Genomic DNA, 20,932 nt, shown 5'->3' on the forward strand with positions numbered 1-20,932 from the left:
CTCACATGCACGCACACACAGCCACACACACGCACACATATTCACAAGCGGACACACAGTCACACACTCAGACACATAGTAACACACAGTCACACACACACAACATAGTAACACAGTCACAGTCACACACACTCACAGGCACATAGTTACACAGTCACATATACATACTCAGACACATAGTAACACAGTCACAGTCACACACACAGACACATAGTAACACAGTCACACACACACACTCACAGGCACACAGTCACACACTCACAGACACATAGTAACACACAGTCACACACACACAGACACATAGTAACACCCAGTCACAGTCACACACACAGCAAACTGGCTCTGCAGGCCGGTTTCCCCTTAGGGACTCGGGTAGGAGGCGCGGCCGAGCAGGGAGGCCGGTTCTGTCTCAGGGATTTTGTCACCGGCGGAGGTAGGACCCAGCGCCGGGTCCCCCCAATCCCACCGAAGCCCTTCGCCAAATGAGAGGTAGGAACCCCGGTTCGGTCCCTAGGACCGGCCGGAGCCGCGGCGGCCGCCACCTGCGGTCGCGTGGGCGGAGTCGCGGTCGCCGAGCGCAGCCAGTTCCCTGGGGAGCCCCGGCCCCGTCCCCACGGAGCCCGCAGTCCCCCGCGGCCGATCCCGCGGGCAGGCCGCGCAGCCGGGGAGCAGGGAGGCGGGGCGGGGAGGCGGCGGCGCCCGCGGGCCTCGCCCCCGCCCCCGCGGAACGCGTGGGCCGCAGGGCGCGGAGGGGGACCCTCGGATCCCTGCCGCGCGGGCGACGCCGGAATCCCGGACGCCGGAGCCGCGTTACGGGAATCCGGCCGCCGGGCCCCGCCCCTCGCCGTGCGCGGCCGTCGGGCCAATGGCCGGGTGCGCCCGTCCCGCGGCGGCCAATCCGCGCGCGGGCGCAGCCGGGGCGGGGCGGGGGGGCGGGGCCGGCGCGGGGCCGCCCGGGGGAGGGCCGCGTGCGCGTCCGCGGGAGGACGGCCGGGCGCCGAGCGGGACGGGCGCAGCCGAGCGCAGGCCGGGGCCGCCTGCCGCGGGCCGAGCGGGCCTGGCGCCGAGGGACGCGGCTGCGGAGGCCGGAGCGCGAGGCGCCCGAGGTGAGGGGCCGCGCGGCGGGGGCGGGGGGCGGGGTGGGCGGGGGCGGGACGGCCCGGGCCCGAGGGTCGGGGGCCGCGGGGCGGCCGGGAGGGCGGCGTCCGCACGGCGCGCCCGAGCTCCGGTCCCCGCCGGGAAATCCCCGCATTCCTCCGGCCCGGCCCGCGTGCGGGTTGGAGCCCGCAGCTTTGTCCCCGAATCTCAGCGCCGGGCACCGGCCGCGCGACCCGCAGGCCACTGCCCGACACGCTAGGCACAGGGCGCACGGCGCACCCCACACATGCTAAACGCACGGCCCCTGACACGCCAGGCACCAGCCACTTAGACACACACACCAAACACACACACACACCAAACACAGCCACTTACACGCACACACACCAAACACACAGACACACAGACACCAAACACAGCCACTTAGACACACACACCAAACACACACACACCAAACACAGCCACTTACACACACACACACCAAACACACACTTAGACACACACACACCAAACACAGCCACTTACACACACACCCCAAACACACACTTAGACACACAGACACCAAACACAGCCACTTACACACACACCCCAAACACACACTTAGACACACAGACACCAAACACAGCCACTTAGACACACACACTGAACACACAGACACACACACCCCAAACACACACTTAGACACACAGACACCAAACACAGCCACTTACACACACACACTGAACACACAGACACACACACACCAAACACACACTTAGACACACACACCAAACACAGCCACTTAGACGCACACACCAAACACACAGTCACTTAGACACACACCAAGCACACACTCACTTATACACACCAAACACACCAAACACATAGTCACTTATACACACACCCCAAACACACACAGCCCCTGACCAACACACCAAACACAGTCACTTATACACAGTCACACACATACCCACCAAACACAGTCACTTATACACTCAGTCACACCAAACACATACAGAGCCACACACACTCACATACCAAACACATCAAACACACAGCCACACACACAAACACACCAAACACACCATCAACTGACCAGCACACCAAACACACACACACAGCCACACACACAAACACAACAAATACAGTCACCAACATACCAAACACACACACTCTTATACACACACCAAACACACAGTCATTGACCAGCACACCAAGCACACATTGACACACCAGACACACACACACGCTTATACACACACACCGAACACAGTCATTGACCAACACAACAGACACACACACAGTCACTGACTGATACACAAGGCACACACAGTCTTACACACACTTATACACACACTCGCTATGCACACAGTCACACCTCCAACTTCCTGTGGATTCTGCCTCTTCTCGGTCAGGAATCTCCCCACCTTTTCCTTCCCAGCCCCTCTGTCTCCCTTAACTCCCAGAACCAGCCCCGGGGCTGCTTTCCTGCCCAGAGGTGACTGTCCTCCCTAGGATGTCGCTGGGGTTCCCCTAGTCACACAGCCTCACTGTGGCCCTCTTCTCCTCCTGCTTGTTGGTCCTGGCAGGCTCCCCACCACCGGACCCTCCACAGTGTCCTCTCCCCGGGAACAGCTTCTGTCCTGATCCGAGGACAAGACAAGCCACTGTTGTCCTTCCTTGTGTCCCAGAGGAGGAGACCCATGTCAGTGGAGCTCGTGTGGGATTGTGTAGTGTTTGAGCGGCTGTGCTGATTTAAACTAGTAGTTGGAGTCCCCAGGTGGATTTTCTGAAAGATTGGAGGGTCCCTGCCGTAAACACCCTACGGGAGGGGGGCGGCCTCAGGTTGGAGCAGCTCCGGTTTGGAATGCCCGGCTCAGGGTCATGGAGCTCTTGGCTGTTGTCTTCACTCCTTAAATTCGTGGCGGTTCCTATGGGAAGTGTTTGGGAACTGTAGCCTGGACTCCTACACTTAAACAACCGTCTTCAGGTGGCATGGATTGTGCTTCCCGGTTGCTTGTCTTTTGGGGATACTTTTGATCCCTTGTTTTGATCACATGTGGAAGGAAACAATTGCAGGATGGAGAAAGTGTCAGGAAAGCAGGGTAAAGTTTGTGGTGGGATTTCGTCTTAAGTCTGTGTTGTTGACAATACTGTACGTGTTTAACTTTCTCTTTGGTAATTTAGAATATTATAAATACTTCCTTATGCAGTGAAAAATGTGTTTGTGTTCTCATTTTTACGTATGAATTGTAGTGTTTTCAGTTTATTTTAAAAATCTCCCACGGGCATTTGCACTTAAGGCAGCCATTAGGCTGCATGTCAGTTCTGCCTGTGTGGTAGGTGTTGCCGTGCTCTGTAGAGAGGGAAACTGAGGCCATGCCCCCGAGAAACCTGGGTTTCTGTGCACCAGTCCCTGTACTCAGTCACCTCTCCCTGCCACACAGTCCTCCTGGGGACCCGCGGCCACAGCTTGGTGCGGGAGCCCAAGGACTCCTAATTCCTCTGCAGGGAGCTGGTTTTCCCTCCAGCTGTTTCAGAGCCTCTGTTTTAGTGGGAGTCAGAGTTCCCGGCCCCAGGACTTTTGCATTGTCTCCTGGAGAAGCTTGGAATGTTCTCAGTCTCCATTTCTTTGTTTGCAAAGGCAGTCGGATCAGGGTTGAAGTTTCCTCTGAGCTTTATTTACACAACAAATACTAAGCACTTACTATTACTGGCTGTAGGAACTCACAAAGACATGAGGTGTCACCGGGACCTTCAGAGAGCTTACGGAAGTCGGGTTGACACACATGAAAAAGTACATGGGTGCAGGGCAGTTTTAATTAATTGCAGAGTGATGCAGAAAACGTCAATATTTCAGATAGGGAAGGATCATTTAAGTCTTGGAAGAGTCAAGGAGTTAGCAGAGGATGCAGCCTGGGTAAGACCTGCATAGAGAGAGAGATGAAGGGAGCCAGTTCCAAATGGAGGCCTTTGTGGAAGGCGCCAGAAATTACCAGGTAATTAGCTTGCCCAGTGCCACATGGCTAATAAACAGTAGATCCAGAATTTGTACCTAGACAACCAGACTCAGCTCTTAACTGTGAAACTGCACCGCCTCTTCCTATAGTAAACTCGAGTGACAGGGACCAGGGCAGTGTGGCCATCCGAGAGGTCCTCAGAACCCACCTCACGGTCTGTCGTGCTCCAGAGCGTTAGGTGCCGAGGATGTCAGCACGTAACACAGGCAGTTACAGTCCAGCAGGATGAGTCTCCTGGGGAAACTCGCTATGCAGGTGCTTCGAGCGGAGATGTCTGAGGGGGGAGGAAATTCCGCAGAGGTGTTTCTCTGAGTCGTAAACACTGAAGCAGAGTCCAGGAAGGTGGTGGAGCCAGGGGTAGCGCCTGTGGACACACAAACGCTGAAATGCGTGTGTGGAGAAAGCCGGTACCGGCCGTGGCTGAGCTCGGGCCCCAGGGGTGGCTGGTGAGGAACGGCAGGAGGGAAGACCTGGTTGTGGACGGCGTGGTGAGGTCTAGTAAAATAAAGAAGTTAAGCACTAGCTTTGCATTTGGGAAACAAACAAAACTCGGCGTGATTGGAGTAGAAACCAGATTGCTTGCTACTCTGTCTGGAAGTATAATGGTGTAGCTTCGGGGAAAAGTCTGAGCAGAGGCTGTTTTTAAGAGGAGACTTTAAATATTGGAGAAGGTAGTTTGGACTAGCACACGGGAGCCAGGCTTTTAGGTTCTTAAGTAGCTGAGATATTTGGCATAATTTTTCACCCTGTTAAAAGCTTTTGGGAAAAGAGTGACAACTTTAAAGTAGTGTTTTAGAGAAATTCATTCACCAAAAATGTTCAAAATTATTTGGGAGAGGAAGGGAGAGACTGGAAGGAGGAGGCAGGAATAAATATTGAGGTGATCAGCACCTAACTTAGGTTGTTCAGGATGAGGGTAGAAAGGAGACAAATGGGAAAGATGTTATGTGAGAAGATGAACAGATTTGTGACTGAGAAAAGCTAGGATGTAATGGGGTAGGTAAGAGACAGCATGGACCCCAATGGCTTAGGCAAGCAATTCAAGAAAAGTGAATATTTTTTTCAGATGGGGGAGAAAGATAACTACTGTGATTTTAAAGGAAGGGGTGTGTTTTTATGTATTTATGTGCATATGACCCTGTGCATATGTGTGCATTGTTTTTAGACCCGTTAAATTTATTTGCATCAGAGACAGAATGTTCAAGACGATGATACAGAACCGGGATTTAAAAAAAGGTCCCAGTCAGAATTGTTGGAATTATTTTGTTTGCAGGTCATAGTTTTTTACAATAATAATAGATACCAAATATTTTTGGGCTCACGCACAGCCAGGAGATAAAACCTACCAGAGAGCTGAGTAAAGGAGAGAAAGGAAAGAATTCAACCACATGATGTGATTACACAGAAACCTGGAAATTCGGGAAGCAGAGGCGGTCAGCACTGAAACGCTGCAGAAGCACTTGGCTAGTGTCTTAGGGCTACAGCTGCTTTCTCAGTGTGTGTGGTGTACCTGAGGGAGACTTCTTCAGAATCGCATTAGCTAATTGTTCTGAGTAACAGGCTGCATCTGTTCAAATGTGGTCATGGTGAATCTGTCACTTGCTAAAATCTGAGTAATCTGCCTCCACATTAACATTTCCCGCTGACTCGCGCCAGCCAGTCGTGCCCTTTGCCCTAAGGTGCATCGGCTTCATCAGTAGTCTGAAGGGTGCGTTTGGTGTTGGTCCTCAGTCTGGTTTTCACCTCCTGCCGTGCGTGTTCCCCCACCCCACGCCCCTGACCTAGAGGGAGCTCGGCCCAGCTCCAGGTTGCAGGCTGGCAGCATCTTCACCTGACAGAGTCGGAGGCGAGGCACAGCTCACGTGGGTGCTGTTTTCTATCTAGAAAACCTTGACTCTCATTTCAGAACCAGGCTCTCAGGGGCCCTGAGCTGGGTGTTCCCTGCATCTGTAGTGCCCCGTGCAATCCTACCCTCTAAACTTCGAACTTCTTAAGGGGAAGAACTGTTCATTTGGCTTCAGCTATAGTATTTGTAAAAGTCCTTCTCTTAACTGTAAGGTCCTTTGCATACTCTTATCTCCTGCCAGAACTCCTACAGTTCTGCTTTTGCATTTAGGCCCATGATGACCTGGAGTATATGTATCTGGAATGAAGTAGGGCTCTTTATTTTTATTTTTTTGCTTGTGGAGTCTGTTGTCCCAATACTATTTGTTGAATAGTCCTTTATTTCCCCAGTGATAGGACATGCTTTTTTAAAAATCAGATATTCTTATATACACAGTGGGATAGGTTTACAATTGTGTGTACGCAAAACACAGTTTATTCTTGCTTTATTATTAATTATTGTATTATTTTCCATAGGAACAACTGTAAACCTACTTTTCCCCACCCATATACTTGGGTCTGTGTGGGAGGAAGACACTTTCCTTTACTCTTACGTGAAGGAGTGAGAAACCTCACACGAGAGGCTCGGGGACAGAGGGGAGATGGGGTGTGCGTGACGTTCGAGCAGAGGGTCACCTTGGGGCTTCGGGGAGGACGGTCACTGCAGGACCGTAAGAAGAGCAGATGTTCTGTAGCTTGTCCTGCCCTGTACATAGGTCATAAAAATGTATTTCTGGTAATAACTCTAATTATGGGCAAGGCCCCAAATTTAAATTCTTTAGGGGAGAGTTAAAAGCTTTTCGTGACCCTGCAGCATCTTGATTGCACTTTGCCCAAAATGATTCACACCCCAGAGTGGCACATTGCGGGAGGCCTGCTCTGAGCCCTATGTCTGTTTCTGGACTTTCCATTTTATACCGTTGATGGGATTGTCTTACGTCTCTGCCAACGCCATGTTTTAATTACTATAATTTTACAGTATGTCTTAATAGATGGTACGTCTACTCATCAAAAGTGTTTATTCTTTCTGAAAATTGATCTTTGGTGGTTCTCTGATATTTTATATGAAATCTTAAATCGGTTTGTGAAACTCCAAGACCACTTTGCAGTTGGATTAAGGTTGTATTGCATTAAGATACTGACTTGTGAAGAGCTGGTGTCTCTACTCTATTTTTTTCACTCCATGATATTTAGGTCTTATTAAGGAAACGTTTAGTAAGGTTTTATGCTGTTCTCCATAAAGTTGTGCGTAGTCTGATTAGTTTTTTCCTAGATGTATTGTAGTTTTTGATGCTGCTGTGAGTGGGAATTTTTGTGTTTTCTGATTGCTCGTTGCTGGTGTGTAGGAGAGCTATAGTTTTTTATAACCTTTTATTCAGTTATTATGTTAAACTTGCAATAATCCTAATACTTGGGCATTGGAGTCTCATTCTTTTGCTTGGTAGGTGATCACATCATCTACAAGTTTTTCTTTTTCCATTTTTATCTTATTTATATGCTTATTATATTTTTGATTAAACCCCCAGAACTGTGTTGAATGGGTAATGACTCCAAGTGTCTCTCTTGAATCCTGACTTTAAAAGAAATGCTCTGATTCGTATCTTTAAATAGGATATTTACTGTAGGTTTCTGAGCAGCAATGAAGACAACAATGGTACCGTTTATTGAGTGTGTACTATGAGCCAGATGGAGTCTAAGCACTTTATGCTGAAGCCCGCCCACCTCAGAATGGGACCCTGTTTGGAAATGGGGCTGTTGCAGGTGTAATTAGTTCAGATGGTTGGTTCTCTGCTATATTCCTAGCATCTGGAATCATACCCAGCATAGAAAGCACCTAGTATCTTTGTTGCATGGATAAATTTACTTTCCTGTTGTGAGCAGGTGCATGATAAATTGGTGTATAAATACACTGTAATTTGACCAGTCCCAAGGTTTTGCATGGACGTAGCTCCCGTTTCTCTTGGAAAGTACCTGGAGTGGACTAGCTCGCTCCGTGGTATTTGCAGTGTTCAGCCACGGCCTTCCTCGGTGACGTGTCTGTTCAGGTAGTTTACTCACTTTTTAATTAGGTTTGTTTTCTCATGTTTTTATAGTTTTAAAAATATATTCTGGAACAGGTCTTTATTAGGAAATTGATTTGTAAGTATTTTCTCCCAGTCTGTGGCTCATCTTTTATTCTTTTACTGATGTTCTCAGAGAGAAGCTTTCGTCTCAGTGGAGTCAAACGTACCAGTTAGTGTTGTATCTGAAAAATCTTTGCCTAACCCAAATTCTCAAAGGTTTTCTCCTGGGTCTTCTCGTTAGAAGTTTTAGGTGTTACATTTAGTCCTATGAGCTGTGTCAAGTTAGTCTTCGTAAATAAAGTTGTTGGAACTTGGCCGTGCCCATTTGTTGACTTTTGTCTATGGCTGTGTTAGCAACCAGAGCTGACTGGTTGCAAGAGAGTGTGAGGCCCACAAAGCCTAAATTATTTATGATCTGGCCCTTCACAAGAAATGTTTGCCAGCTTATTTAGAAGGTGCCGAGTCTATTGAGAAAAAAATGGGAAGGGGGGATAAGCTATACAGGGTGGTCGGGGAGACCTGGATGAGAAGGTGGGTTTGAACAAAGGCTACAGGAATTAATCTTTATTGACTTCGAAAGTGTCCAAATATGTGAAGAAAGCAAGTTACAGAACATTATTGTGATCCCACTTTTATAAAATAAGAAAGTATATGTTTGTACAATAGAAAGTTATAGTGTATGTGTAGAACATTTTACAAGGTACGTGCACTCCTATGCTCAGCGCAGCATTGTTTACAATAGCCAAGATATGGAAGCACTTAGATGTCCATCAGTAACGATTAGTTGAAGATGTGGTACATACATGGGGTGGAGTATTACTCAGCAGTGAAAAAGAATGAAAGCTTGCCATTTGCGACAACATGGATGGACTTAGCAGGTAATATGCTTAGTGAAGTAAGCCAGACAGAGGCCGTATAATTTCACTCACATGTGGACTATAAAAAATAAGTGAATAAACAAGAGAGAAACAGACTCGTAGCCACAGAGAACAAGCTGACGGTTGCCAGGGGGAGATGGAGGAGGGTGGGGTTTTTTAAAGTTGTTTGGTGTTTGTTTTTCAGGCTAAAATAATTGTAGAACTAAACATGCAGAACTGAAAAATAAAAAGAAAGGAAATTTTGCATGATTATCCATGAAATTATTCAGTTGTTATCTTGGTGGGATTATAGAGGACTTTCACATGACATTTCTCAATTTCTGTGTACTTGAAAATTTAAAAATAATTATGCATTACCTTTGCATTTTAAAAATATTGTTATAAATTTAATTTCTTGTATGTTACTAAGTTATATCAAAGGCTTAATATTAAGTCTGAGGCAAGAATGGAGGACTGGACTCCTTGCCTGAGTTTGAAGTTAACTTGTTCCATTTCAGAGAGGACCCACCTCTGCTTCAGCTAGAACCTAACCTAGTACCGAGCCGATCTTAAAATCGGTGCTCCCGCCGTGCAGCAAGTAGGGTGGCAGCTGGGGACAGCCTTCGGTGACCGCTCGGGAAGGCGGAGGCCTGACTCCGTGAAGGATTTGTTGTAACTGCTTTTGTCAGGTTTCAACAAAAAGTCCCTTTCACGCTTCTGGGACATCACTGGGACATCAGGGGAGCTGGGATGAGGCCTGGGGCAGGGCGTGCGTATTCCGGGTGTGTGTCAAAACCACGGCAGGATGTTCGCTTTCATGGAATCGTTTTCCCCGAAGCTCACAAGATGCCTGAAGTTAGGTCCTTCCGAGGACGGAGGCCCAGCAGGCGGGGACGGAGGGGTGCGGCCTGGAAAGTGGGGCCCCCAGGGACTCTTCCCTGTCATTCCAAACCCGTGGGCTCCGAGCATCGGGAGCGAACCGCGGTGACTGTGGTTCGGTGCCGGCAGCGTGTCAGCGTGGGCCCGCCCTCGGGACAGTGGGTCGCTGGCAGTGGCCGCTGTGCGGCGGGGCGGCGGGCGGGCGGGACATCTCCGTGCTTCGGCGTTGCTGTAGACCAGCCGCTCTAAGAAACGAACTCTTTGAAGTAGTGAAGTCACCCCGGCCTGTCCGCCCGCTTCTCGGGGTGTTAGGAATTTCAAGCGGAAGAGTCTGCGGGGAAGCCCCTGCGCGACGCCGGGGGGCGCGGGCGTCAGGTGCGCGCAGTCGCAGCGCGCTGGGCGGCGGGCAGAGCGGGGCGTTGTACGGGACCCGGCAAACGCTGTGCAGGCGGGTGCGGGCGTCGGCTTGCTGCGCGGGACGCCGCCGCCGGGACGCTCCCACGTGACGCCGCCGCCGGGACGTTCCCACAGTGACGCCGCCGCCGGGACGCTCCCACAGTGACGCCGCCGCGGGGACGCTCCCACAGTGACGCTCCCGCCGGGACGCTCCCGCCGTGACGCTCCCCGTCCGCCCCGCTCAGCTTGTCCGTTCAGCGGACCGCGCGGTGCCCTCCGTGGGGCGCCCGCAGCCCCCCTTTTGCGGCCGCAGGAGCCCGGTTCCCGCAGGGAGACGCCTGTGCTCAGCCCGCTGCCGGCTCAGGGGACGCCCCCGTGTCGCTCCTGCTCCTCATCCCGTCCTTGGGTGACGTTAAAAAGGGGGAAAACGGGAAAAACTAGAAAAACACAATCAACAGGTAAAAATAACTTATTAAAGGCAAAACTATTAAATATTTGTCAGTAGTAACTCCACTGTTTTTGCTCCCATTTGAGAAAACCCATGGACCTGAAAGTGGGTGCACACGCACACCTCGGGGTAACCTCGGATCTCGTCTCCTTAAAGTGCGTCGCTCGTGAGCCGTGACCCGAGCGGTGGAGGCGGTGAGGCGCCCGAGCGGCCTGGTCAGACCCGCAGAGCCCAGGGCAGACCCGCGGAGCCCAGGGCAGACCCGCGCAGCCCTGGTCAGACCCGCAGAGCCCAGGGCAGACCCGCGGAGCCCAGGGCAGACCCGCAGAGCCCAGGGCAGACCCGCGGAGCCCAGGGCAGACCCGCGGAGCCCAGGGCAGACCCGCGGAGCCCAGGGCAGACCCGCAGAGCCCAGGGCAGACCCGCGCAGCCCTGGTCAGACCCGCGGAGCCCAGGGCAGACCCGCGCAGCCCAGGGCAGACCCGCGGAGCCCAGGGCAGACCCGCGGAGCCCAGGGCAGACCCGCGCAGCCCTGGTCAGACCCGCAGAGCCCAGGGCAGACCCGCAGAGCCCTGGTCAGACCCGCGGAGCCCAGGGCAGACCCGCGGAGCCCAGGGCAGACCCGCGGAGCCCAGGGCAGACCCGCGGAGCCCAGGGCAGACCCGCGGAGCCCTGGTCAGACCCGCGGAGCCCAGGGCAGACCCGCGGAGCCCTGGTCAGACCCGCGGAGCCCAGGGCAGACCCGCGGAGCCCAGGGCAGACCCGCGGAGCCCGCGTAGCTGCCCGGCAGGACCTCCCCGGGTCCGTGGTGGGCGCCAGGCTTCCGCTTCCCGGAGGCGCCGAGGTCCCATGCAGGTCTCGGACGGTCCGTGTCTGCAGCACGTGGTTGTAACATACCCGGGGCATCTGCGGGGGAGGAGAGAGCAGAGTGCTCTTCTGGATCTTAAATGGAGTCGTTACTGTCAACAGAGTAAGAGGAGAGAGTAAGCAGAGCACTGTCGGTTTTGTCGGTTTTAAAGCAGGTCCAGAAGTGCAGTTGAGCAGGTCGCGTCTCAGGACGCCTCAGGTGGTGCTGCCCTGTCTGCGTCTGTTAGGCCTGGACTGTGAAACCAAGTTTATTCATAGACGTCCCTTCGTTTTGTCACGTCTCAGCGGCAGTTCTTTGACAGTTAGAAAGCATGTCGCTCCTCAGGCGCCTGTAATGCTTTGAGGCAGTCGTGGCACCTCCGTGGGGCTCATTTCCGAGCTTTGCTGTGAGGACGTGGGGCCCAGTAGGGAGGCCGCCGCCTTCAGGGTGTAGGAGCCCTGCCTGCCGTGGGGACACGTGTGGCCGGCCGAGGTTGGACGGCAGGACCGCCCTTCCCTCCGGGCGCTCACCTCCTCTGTTGTTTCCATGGGCTGCTGTGCGCCTGGAGGGTTTTCTAGTGCGGGACCATTCGCGTTGGGAAGTGAGGGAGGAGTCGGTGCAGGGAAACGGCTCCTGGTTCTTTTGTGCCTTTGCCTGCGACAGTCCAAACCGTTCTCACCCAGTAATTCTGTTACAGAGGGGCTGTGACGGGGTGGGGTACAGAAGGGCGGACGGTACCCCCAGCCCATCAGCGTGGACTGTGCAACCTTCATCAAGAAGCTTATAGTTTTATTTGGGAGAGAAAGTTTACACATTATTTTTTAATCTAATTTTTTTTTTAGACTAGGTACTAGCGTCACACAGTGTAACAGTGAGAAGGCGCGGGGTGTGCGGAAGGTCGTGAATAGCCTTGGGTGGTTGCTCCTGTCTGTAGGTAAACTCGAGAAGGCGAATCGTAGGGTAATCGACGGTGCTAAACTGGCACCTTGTCTGGGAGGTTCTGTTTTCAGTCGGGGTCTGGTTGAGAGCCGTGCAGTCGCAGCTGTAACCTTCCCGTTCCTTGGGCGGGCCGGCAGTTTGCACCGGCCCCTCCGTACTCTCCTCACTTCAGCTTCAGTGTTTGCCTGTCCTGGAGGCGAGGGTGTGTGTCTATTCACTGTTTTTACTAAGTACAACTTTCACATCCACAAATCACAAGTGACAGCTCATTGAACTTTTACCGCCGTCGGATCCGGATGCAGAACCTGCCCAGCACCCCGAATGCCCCCGTCCCCTCCCCGCCCCCAGAAGGCACCTCTGTTCTGACCTCCAGCCTCAGCTTGTTCGCTGGCTTTCAGCTCTGTGCAGGGCTTGTGCAGAGCGTGCCCTGCGCTTCCACGTCCCTGCCGTCCTTGCTGTGTGTGAGGCTCAGCCCTGGTGGCGCAGGCCTGGGACCCGTTCCCATCGCAGTGAGTCAGGATCAGGTCGGCACAACCTGCCAGTCGATTTGTGTGACTGAGGATTTTGGTCGCGTCTATTGTCAGCTTTTATGAGTAAAACTCCCGTGAACTTCTTTGCACAGCCCTATTGGAGGAGTTGCACACTCGCTCTTCTGGCTGTACCCTTGTCAGGTCAGTTTTGTTTGTTTTTAATTGAGGACTGATTTATAAACAGTGAAGTTCACCAACTCTCAGCACAGAATTTGTTAGTAAACAGTTTCCTGTGGGTCTCCTGCATTTGTTACGAACAAAAGCCCTAATTCCGTTTTCCTGGAGTCTTTTCAGGGATGTTGGAGAACAGGAGTGGCGTCTCCATCGAGCGAGGGGCAGGTCTGCTCGCAGCCCCGCAGCGAGAGCGCCGTCTTCCCGCAGACGGGGTCGCACACTTCCTGCCGATTTAGAGCCATGTTTCCTAAGCTTCCTCTCCGGCTCCTGTAACCAGCCTACTGATGCCCACTGCGGCACACGTGCCACCTGACTGCACGGGCGTGGGAACCGGGCGCAGGCTGCTGACTGCGCTCCTGCTTGAGCAGTTGAGTCTCCTGTCTCCTCAGCGTCCGTGACCCTGGCGCTGACGTGTTAGCTGCAGGCAGGGTGGAATCTCGGAGCCTGCACGGCCTGGACACGGGTCAGTGGGTTTAGACAAATGTAGAGTCTTGTCAGCACCCCAGGCAGGTCGTAGAGCACTTCTCTCACCCCAGAGTCCTTTGTGCCGCTTTACGTTTATTCCCCTCCCGCCCCAGCCAGACCCTGTCTGCTTCCTGTCCCCTCGGTTCTGCCACTTGGTGAGTTTCCTGTAAGTAAATCACACAGATGTGTGCAGCCTATGTCTGGCTCCTTCCACTAAGCGCAGGGCCTTTGACTCATCGGTGCTGCTGATTCTGCCGCAAGCTTGTTCCCTTTTGCTGATGAGGGTTTCCCGTTGGAGCGAGTGTTTGTTCATTCGCCAGTGGTGGGTACTTGGGTTGTTTCCAGTTTGGGACTCGAATGGATAAAGCTGCTGTGAACATTTAAGTCTCGCGAGGACGTGTGTTTTCACTCCTCTTGGGCACAGTCTTAGGAGTGGAAATGCTGAGTCTTAAGTTGTGCTTCTAACGTGGTAAAGAGCTGTTTTTGCTAAGCTGTTCCCCGGAGCGTCGGCGTCACCGCGCACTCTGCGTGGTGCTGAGAGTGTGTGTCTTCCTCTGCGTGCGAGGTTGAAAGTATCATGTCATGTTTGAGTTGCTTGCATTTCCTTTTCTGTGAAGAGCCTATTTTTCTACTGGCTGTTGGAATTTTTTAGTGATTTGTAGGCATTTTTCATGTATCGTATGTTGTTGGTCATGCTGTGAATTACAGTGTTTTCCATTGTGTCAGGTACCTTCTGAGGTTGTTTACGTGGGGTTTGCCATGCAGACACTCGCCTCTCTGCAATGTTCCATCTCCGAGTGTTTACTAATAAAGAAAAGGGTTCTTTTCATTCGCCTTAAAGAATAAATCATGTTTTCCAGCTGTGTCTTACGTAGTCATAACTTCAGTGGGAAAAAACAAAATGCTCTTAAGACTTCCATTTGTTTTCTGCCCACACATAAGAATTCACCACCTTTTAGAAAACAGCTACACCCTGGGCACAGAAGACTTTAGACTTTGTCTTAACTTATGTGCAGTAAAGTGTTAATAATGCTGCGTGTCTCTTACAGAAACCCCGTGTGAGATGTCACTGCGGGCGTGGGCGGTGCAGGCCTTGCTGCTGCTACTCAGCGCGGGATCCCTAGGTAAGGCTGGAACGCCCCCCCCCCCCCCCCAGCCCGCACGTTTATATGATGCAATTACATCCCTGTGCCTGCATGTTTGTTCTTCCTGGTCGTTATTAAGACAGTAATGTCTTACATGGTTTTAAGAAGTGAAAGTCACACTTGATAAGTTATAATTGGTGTAATCTGAGTTGAAACACTCAGTAATTACAAATATTGTTTAGCTATAGTAACAATAACTGTAAGGTGGGGAGGGAAAATTAAAAAAACACTATATCTTTATTGATTTCAGAGAGAGGAAGGGAGAGGGAGAGAGAGAGAAACATCAGTGATGAGAGACTCATTGATCAGCTGCCTCCTGCACACCCCTTACTGGGGATCAAGCCCACAACCTGGGCTGTGCCCTGATCGGGAATCAAACCGGGATCTCCTGGATCCAAGGTAGATGCTGAACCACTGAGGCACGCCTGGCCGGGCAAGGGGCAGGAAAAATTTTTTAAATGAACTGGGAGGAAATCTGTACCTTTCAGCACTTTTTGCTCCTTGTGACCACAGGTCACTAAGCAGCCGTGTGCTTGTAGCACTGGAAAGGTCACATGGAGCAGAGCCACCCCCATGTCCACAGTGAGGCCAGTACAGGAGTTAAGAATAAGTGCTTAGGAACAGTTAACATTTGATATAACTATGCTGCCCAGGAGTGTAATCACGGAACTCGCCTCATGGAACCTAGTGTAGAACAAAAGCAAACGTCTGTGAAAGATTAGGGGGAGCCACACAGGTCCTTCTCCACAGACTTGGAATCACTGCTTTAAACTAACCCCTCAACTCTAGGGATAACCCCCTCAACTCTGGGACTAACCCCCTCAACTCTGGGACTAACCCCCTCAGCTCTGGGACTAACCCCTTCAGCTCTAGGAACACCACTTCCTTCTGAGCACAAGCTTGTGTTGAAAATTTTTCTTATTTAGAAAGTCCTTTCTTATTCTTTTATTATTATTGATTGTCATCTAAGGATACATTTATTAATTTGAGGAGAGAGAGGAGAAATACCGATCAGTTGCCTCCCTTGCATGCCCTGACCGGGGACTGAACCCACGCCCTTGGTATGTGCCTCGACCAGGAATTGATCCCACCACTCTGATGATGCTCCAGCCAACCACCTGAGACCCGGCCAGGGCTCCTTACTCTGCACCCACATTTTCCTCCCTGTAACTTTTTGAATTCACCCCAGTTCTAGAGAAGACCCGCTGCCTCCTCCTGCTGCTCACCTCCGCGGGGACTGAAGGGCTGCTTTCATGAGTCTCTGAGCCCCTTGTCCCCAAACTACGCCTCCCCGGGATCCCAGCCCTTCCCTGTCGCCTGTGCCTGCAGCCCTGGGCACACTCCTCACCCTGCCGGTTCTCTCGGAGCCACACACACTGTCCCACCTCTCCCACCTGCCAGCTGTAAGACTGGCCGTCCCTTAACCTGTGCCTCAGTGTCTTGGTCTGTAAGACGGGATAGTAATGGTCCCTACCTCCTCGGGTGATTGTGAGAGTTACATGAGTTAATATGCAGAAGGCATTTGAGCAGTGTCTGGCCCACAATAAGCATTGTAAAAGGAAGGTAATTAGATGTTTTTTATTCAGTTTTGAATGAAATGCGCTTAGGAAAAAAATAAATATAAGAACTAACATCATCCAAGTAGAGTGACGTTATTACTTTGATGAGAACATTGTTTTTATTAAAGCAATGTGGAGTTTTCCAGCTAAGATGCACTGTAGTTTCATGTTAAGCTGCGGGTTGGAAAATTTTCACGTTTTTATATAATTTACTTTTAAATCATTTCTCCATTGCCCTCTTATTTATTTCTCATCGACCTAAACAGGAGACACTTCTCTTTGCACAGTCCACCTTATTAGCTGTAGCCTGTCATTTACTCTTTCAGCATAATTTGAATCCTAACGTCGTCCGAAGTGTTAGCACTTAGCCTTGTCCTTAACTAACCTGATGACTGTGCGTGTCTCTCTCACTTTCTGTTTTCTCCCAAGTTGTTGATTAAAATGCTGGTGCCTCACCAATTACTCCAAAACCTCGTGTCTTAAAGTGACAGTAATTACAATTTTTCAGGTTCGTGTGGGTGGGTCAGGAGCACAGCCAGGCACAGCCAGGCTGGCTCACTGTTGCGCCATGATTTCTGGGGCCTCGTCTGGAATTTTCAGAGATTGGGGCTGGGATCATGAAAAGGCTCATTCACTTACACATCTGACGCCGGTGCTGGCTGTCAGCGGAGGGCTTTGCCGGGGCTGCTGGCCAGAGCACCACACGTGGCCTGTCCACGTGGCCACAGCATCCTTAGAGCATCTGGCTGGGTTCCACGGGCAAGTGTCCCAAGAGAAAGCAGTGCTGGGTCAGAAGCTGTATTCCTTAGGGACCTGGCCCCGAAGCCACATGGCTCAGTCCATGGGCTGGGCAGACAAGCACCACCCAGACCCAAGGGGGAGGAGAGGACGGACCCACTCCTGCGGAAGGAGGGCCAGCGCATTGCAGGGAGACCAGGGCTGAGGGCATTGCACCCGCAGGCCCTGCTCAGGCCCCTCGATAACTTTTCCTTAGCATTTTTATATACGAGTCATCAACCAATTAAAAACTTATTTGTTTGATTCAACAGCCAAATGTCAGCAGTTTCATAAGGTTCATTCTGATATTCGTTACAGCATCTTCCAGTCCACATTTCATCTTGTCCACATGAATGCCCAACTAATCTTATCAAAGACCTTTTTAAATAAAATCTCTACAGTTTAATCTCAAGTAGCCTGGTAGGCCTATGAAACTGGGACTAATTTGGAATGAGACAGTTCTAATGAGCCTGAGTTTCTCTGAAAACTTGAGCATTTCCCCGTTTCTAGTATTCCTCTTACTCCATGTGGTTAAAATAATTCGCACTGACTCTCTGGGGATACCTCTTGTTCTTTTAATACTCTAAATTATGGTTCATATTTGCTATTTCCTTTACTTACTTTACAGAAAGTGAAATGGGAATGATTCGACCAGGGGATGAAGCGTGGTCTAGGGCTGTAAGGACCAGCCCAGTGTCACAGGGTGACTTGCTAGTGCCACAGGTGAAGTTCCACTCGACTGGAAACTGCGAGTGATGTGTGCACTGGGGCTTACAGTAGGCATGTGGGAAGGACGGGAAGGCCATGTAAACTAGCCCCCTTGCTGTTTCAAAACAAATACAAGCTACAACTCCGGCCCTGTGGGCTTTGTGAGAGGCTCTGGATTCTGTTTGGGTTACAGGTTTGACTACAGAAACTAGTCCTTCCTGCTGACTTCGAGAGATACCAGTAAGAAGGCACTTTGTTTAGCTTTTTAAGTGGTTGAGTCCTCTGGGCTGTGTAGCTTGGGGCAGGTTGGGATTTGGGAGAGTGACTGATGACTGAGGCCGAGTCTCTGAAAGTATCAGCTTTTTTTCCAAGTTAAAGGGTTGAAGTCAGTGATCCCCAGCGTTCTTCTCAGATCCATATTTCTGTCATCCTGTGCCTCTTTAACTGCTAGAACTGTCGCTCGGAAGGGACCCTTCTCCTCTGTAGGGACCAGATTCTCTGTAGAGGAGTTGTGGCGATGGGCCTCCACTTATTGGCGGCCTGTTGAATACCAGGCACCTAGTAGATGCCTCATGTAAATAATGCCTAATCTCAGAACTCTGAGGTAAGCATTATTAGCTTCTATTTCACAGTGAGGTTCGCTAGGGAAGCTGCCTTAAAATCATGATAGGGAGGCGAGAGAAAGAACAGAATCGTGCTAATGAGGGGGGATTTTGTCTTGATGGGAACAGGCAGCTGTTAAATAATTCAAAACAGGGAAGCGGCATCATCCCTCTCACAGAGTGGCCCCAGCAGCAGCGTGAGGGGCCGACTGGCCGAGCCAGGTCGCAGGAGCCTGAGTGTCCGCAGTCAGGACGGGCAGTGAGGCTGCTGCTCACGTTGAGACTCAACCTGCCGCACTCGGTTGGTCGAGGTTGGAGGAGGCCAGTGGAGATGCTGTTGGTGACGACGGGGCGTCACCCGGGTGGCTGGACGGGAATGGCGCTGTTAGCAGAGGTAGGGAAGCGGTAAGTTTGGAAGGGTCTGTGATGCACATGGTTTTAAAAGTGTTCACTTTAAAGTACCTGTGGCATGATTCGGTAGGTCGGCCCGGGAGCTGCTGAGAACATGGGAAGTTGGAGCTGGAGATGGGGGTTAGGTGTCACCCGGGTGGGGTAGGTAGCAGTTAAAGCATGTGGTTCCGTTCTGTCTTTATGCAGTCAGGTCCTTTGTTTTTCCATCTGGGACCTCATCCCATGCACTTACTGTTAAAGCTAACATATTTCACCGTCTTGTTCTGTTCTCTCTGTTTAGTTGCTTCCTTGCTGTTGCTGCCTCTGTCTGCGTTCTGATGTGGGAATGATGTTCCCATCCCTGTGCCCCACTCGCACCCCCAGCAGCGTTCAGGACGGAGGGCCAGAGGCTGCCGCCGCCTGGCTCAGGAGGGTTTGCTTTAGACCCGGCTCTGAGTGGGGGACGGGGTCAGTGGGGTCGAGCAAGTGTGGGTCCTGCAGAGGCACCTCGTTTCCCGAGGCAGAGTTAGCAGAGTGTGGAAAGGACTGGAGCTTGCAGAGGTTCTTCTGTTATCCAGTTCTACCTTCCTTGTAATTTGTATATTTCTTTACAAACGTTGGCATTAAATTCTGACCATATTAATTTTCACTGTATGTTTCTTCCTTTCTGTGTCATTAGAGATATTTAGTGAAGACTGGGGGACTGCCCAGATCCAAAATACAACTTTGTCCCAGTAAAGTCAGTCCATTTTCACATGTCCTGTTACTGCTCTTTTCAGGTGAACTTCTGGATCCGTGTGGTTACATTGACCCCGAGTCTCCGGTTGTACAGCTCGGTTCCAATTTCACTGCGGTCTGTGTGCTAACGGAGAAATGCGTGGATTACTTCCACGTCGATGCCGACTACATCTTCTGGAAGACAAACCATGCCACGGTGCCTCCCGAGCAGTACACCGTCATAAACAGAACAGCGTCCAGCGTCACACTCACAAACGTGTCCTCGCTGAGCATGCAGCTCACCTGCAACGTCCGCACCTTCGGGCAGATCGATCAGAATGTCTATGGCATCAGAATCGTCTCAGGCTGTAAGTTTGTTCACGTCTAATTCAGACTTTGCCATGGCTGTTGAGTTACATTTTTAATGCTGTGTGTTAGTCTCTATGAAATCCAGTCACTTGTTGCGTCAGTGACTTCAGGACATATTTGTTTTATAAATGGGCTTAGAAGTGGAACTGTAGTTTCATTACTGACATGTAGAAAAACCCCAAAAAACTAACAAGGAACACAAGTGTTATATTTTCTCTGAAAGCCAAGGATCTGTCATTTTTCTAGAAAAATCTTTTCACATGAGACCTCTCCCCAAAAAGAGTTGTTGAATTGAAATCTGTAAATTTGTTCATAGTAATTTCAGTAACCCTCAGTCACTAAGAAAATGCACAATAAGCAGCCTCCTACAGGGGGCAAGTAAATGCTGGAGAAAGTCCTTTGGTGTCAGAGTAAATAAGCAGCAGGACCCCAGAGTAGGTCATCCAGCCTCTGGCTCCCCCAGACTGTGACGTTGCCATGTACCCCGCTTCCGGCAGAGTTCGGGAAGCCAGCAGGAAGAGAAATATAAATGAGTCATTTTTGCTTCCTTTAGTTTCCTCTTACTAATATGCAAATATTACTTTTTAAAATACACTTAATGGAGAAATCAGTTGATTTCTAGTTATAAATGAAAGCTGGTTATATGTAGAAAATTAATTTGAAGCATACTAATTAATGATACTTAGAAATACCATTACTTCTTTCTGGAAAGAGGTCTGGGTTTAAATAGGAAAGAAATAAATTTTTAGGCACCAGTCTTTCCTTATGTCCATACTTTTGCTGGGCTTTTTTTCTATCTAGTTTAGGTCGTAGATTTCATGGGTAGTCTATACATTGCATGTCATAAAGCTTTTTGACAGTTGCTGATTTTCCCGTTTAGTGCCTCCAGAAAAGCCCAGGAATCTGAGCTGCGTTGTGAACGAGGGGAAGAGAATGACATGCCAGTGGGACCCCGGGCGGGAACCGCACCTGGAGACGAACTTCACCCTGAAGTCCGAATGGCAAGTCACACAGTGGTTGTGTGTTGAGTTTATTAAGTTATCATTTGTGTTGGGATTTTTATTTTGCCCAGTAGTAAGGTTAAAT

At 50.8% G+C, this 20,932-nt stretch overlaps 1 protein-coding gene across 3 annotated transcripts in view; it reads left to right on the forward strand.

Moving 5' to 3' along the window:
- Positions 1-1,076: 1,076 nt before the first annotated feature.
- The window catches only part of IL6ST (interleukin 6 cytokine family signal transducer), a 41,421-nt gene continuing 21,565 nt past the window's right edge, over positions 1,077-20,932 (forward strand). The window contains exons 1-4 of one of the 3 annotated variants that reach the window (XM_087815247.1): positions 1,077-1,106; positions 14,629-14,703; positions 19,540-19,845; positions 20,727-20,847. In XM_087815247.1, the coding sequence (XP_087671373.1) occupies positions 14,643-14,703; positions 19,540-19,845; positions 20,727-20,847 (488 nt within the window). In that variant the 5' untranslated portion in view covers positions 1,077-1,106; positions 14,629-14,642. Of the gene's footprint in view, positions 1,107-13,286; positions 13,482-14,628; positions 14,704-19,539; positions 19,846-20,726; positions 20,848-20,932 lie in introns of those variants that run through there. The other 2 variants (XM_016199783.2, XM_016199785.2) reach the window with 2 other exon arrangements.

Source organism: Miniopterus natalensis, chromosome 3 (genome assembly GCF_054644295.1).
Source record: "Miniopterus natalensis isolate mMinNat1 chromosome 3, mMinNat1.hap1, whole genome shotgun sequence".
Taxonomy (NCBI): domain Eukaryota; kingdom Metazoa; phylum Chordata; class Mammalia; order Chiroptera; family Miniopteridae; genus Miniopterus; species Miniopterus natalensis.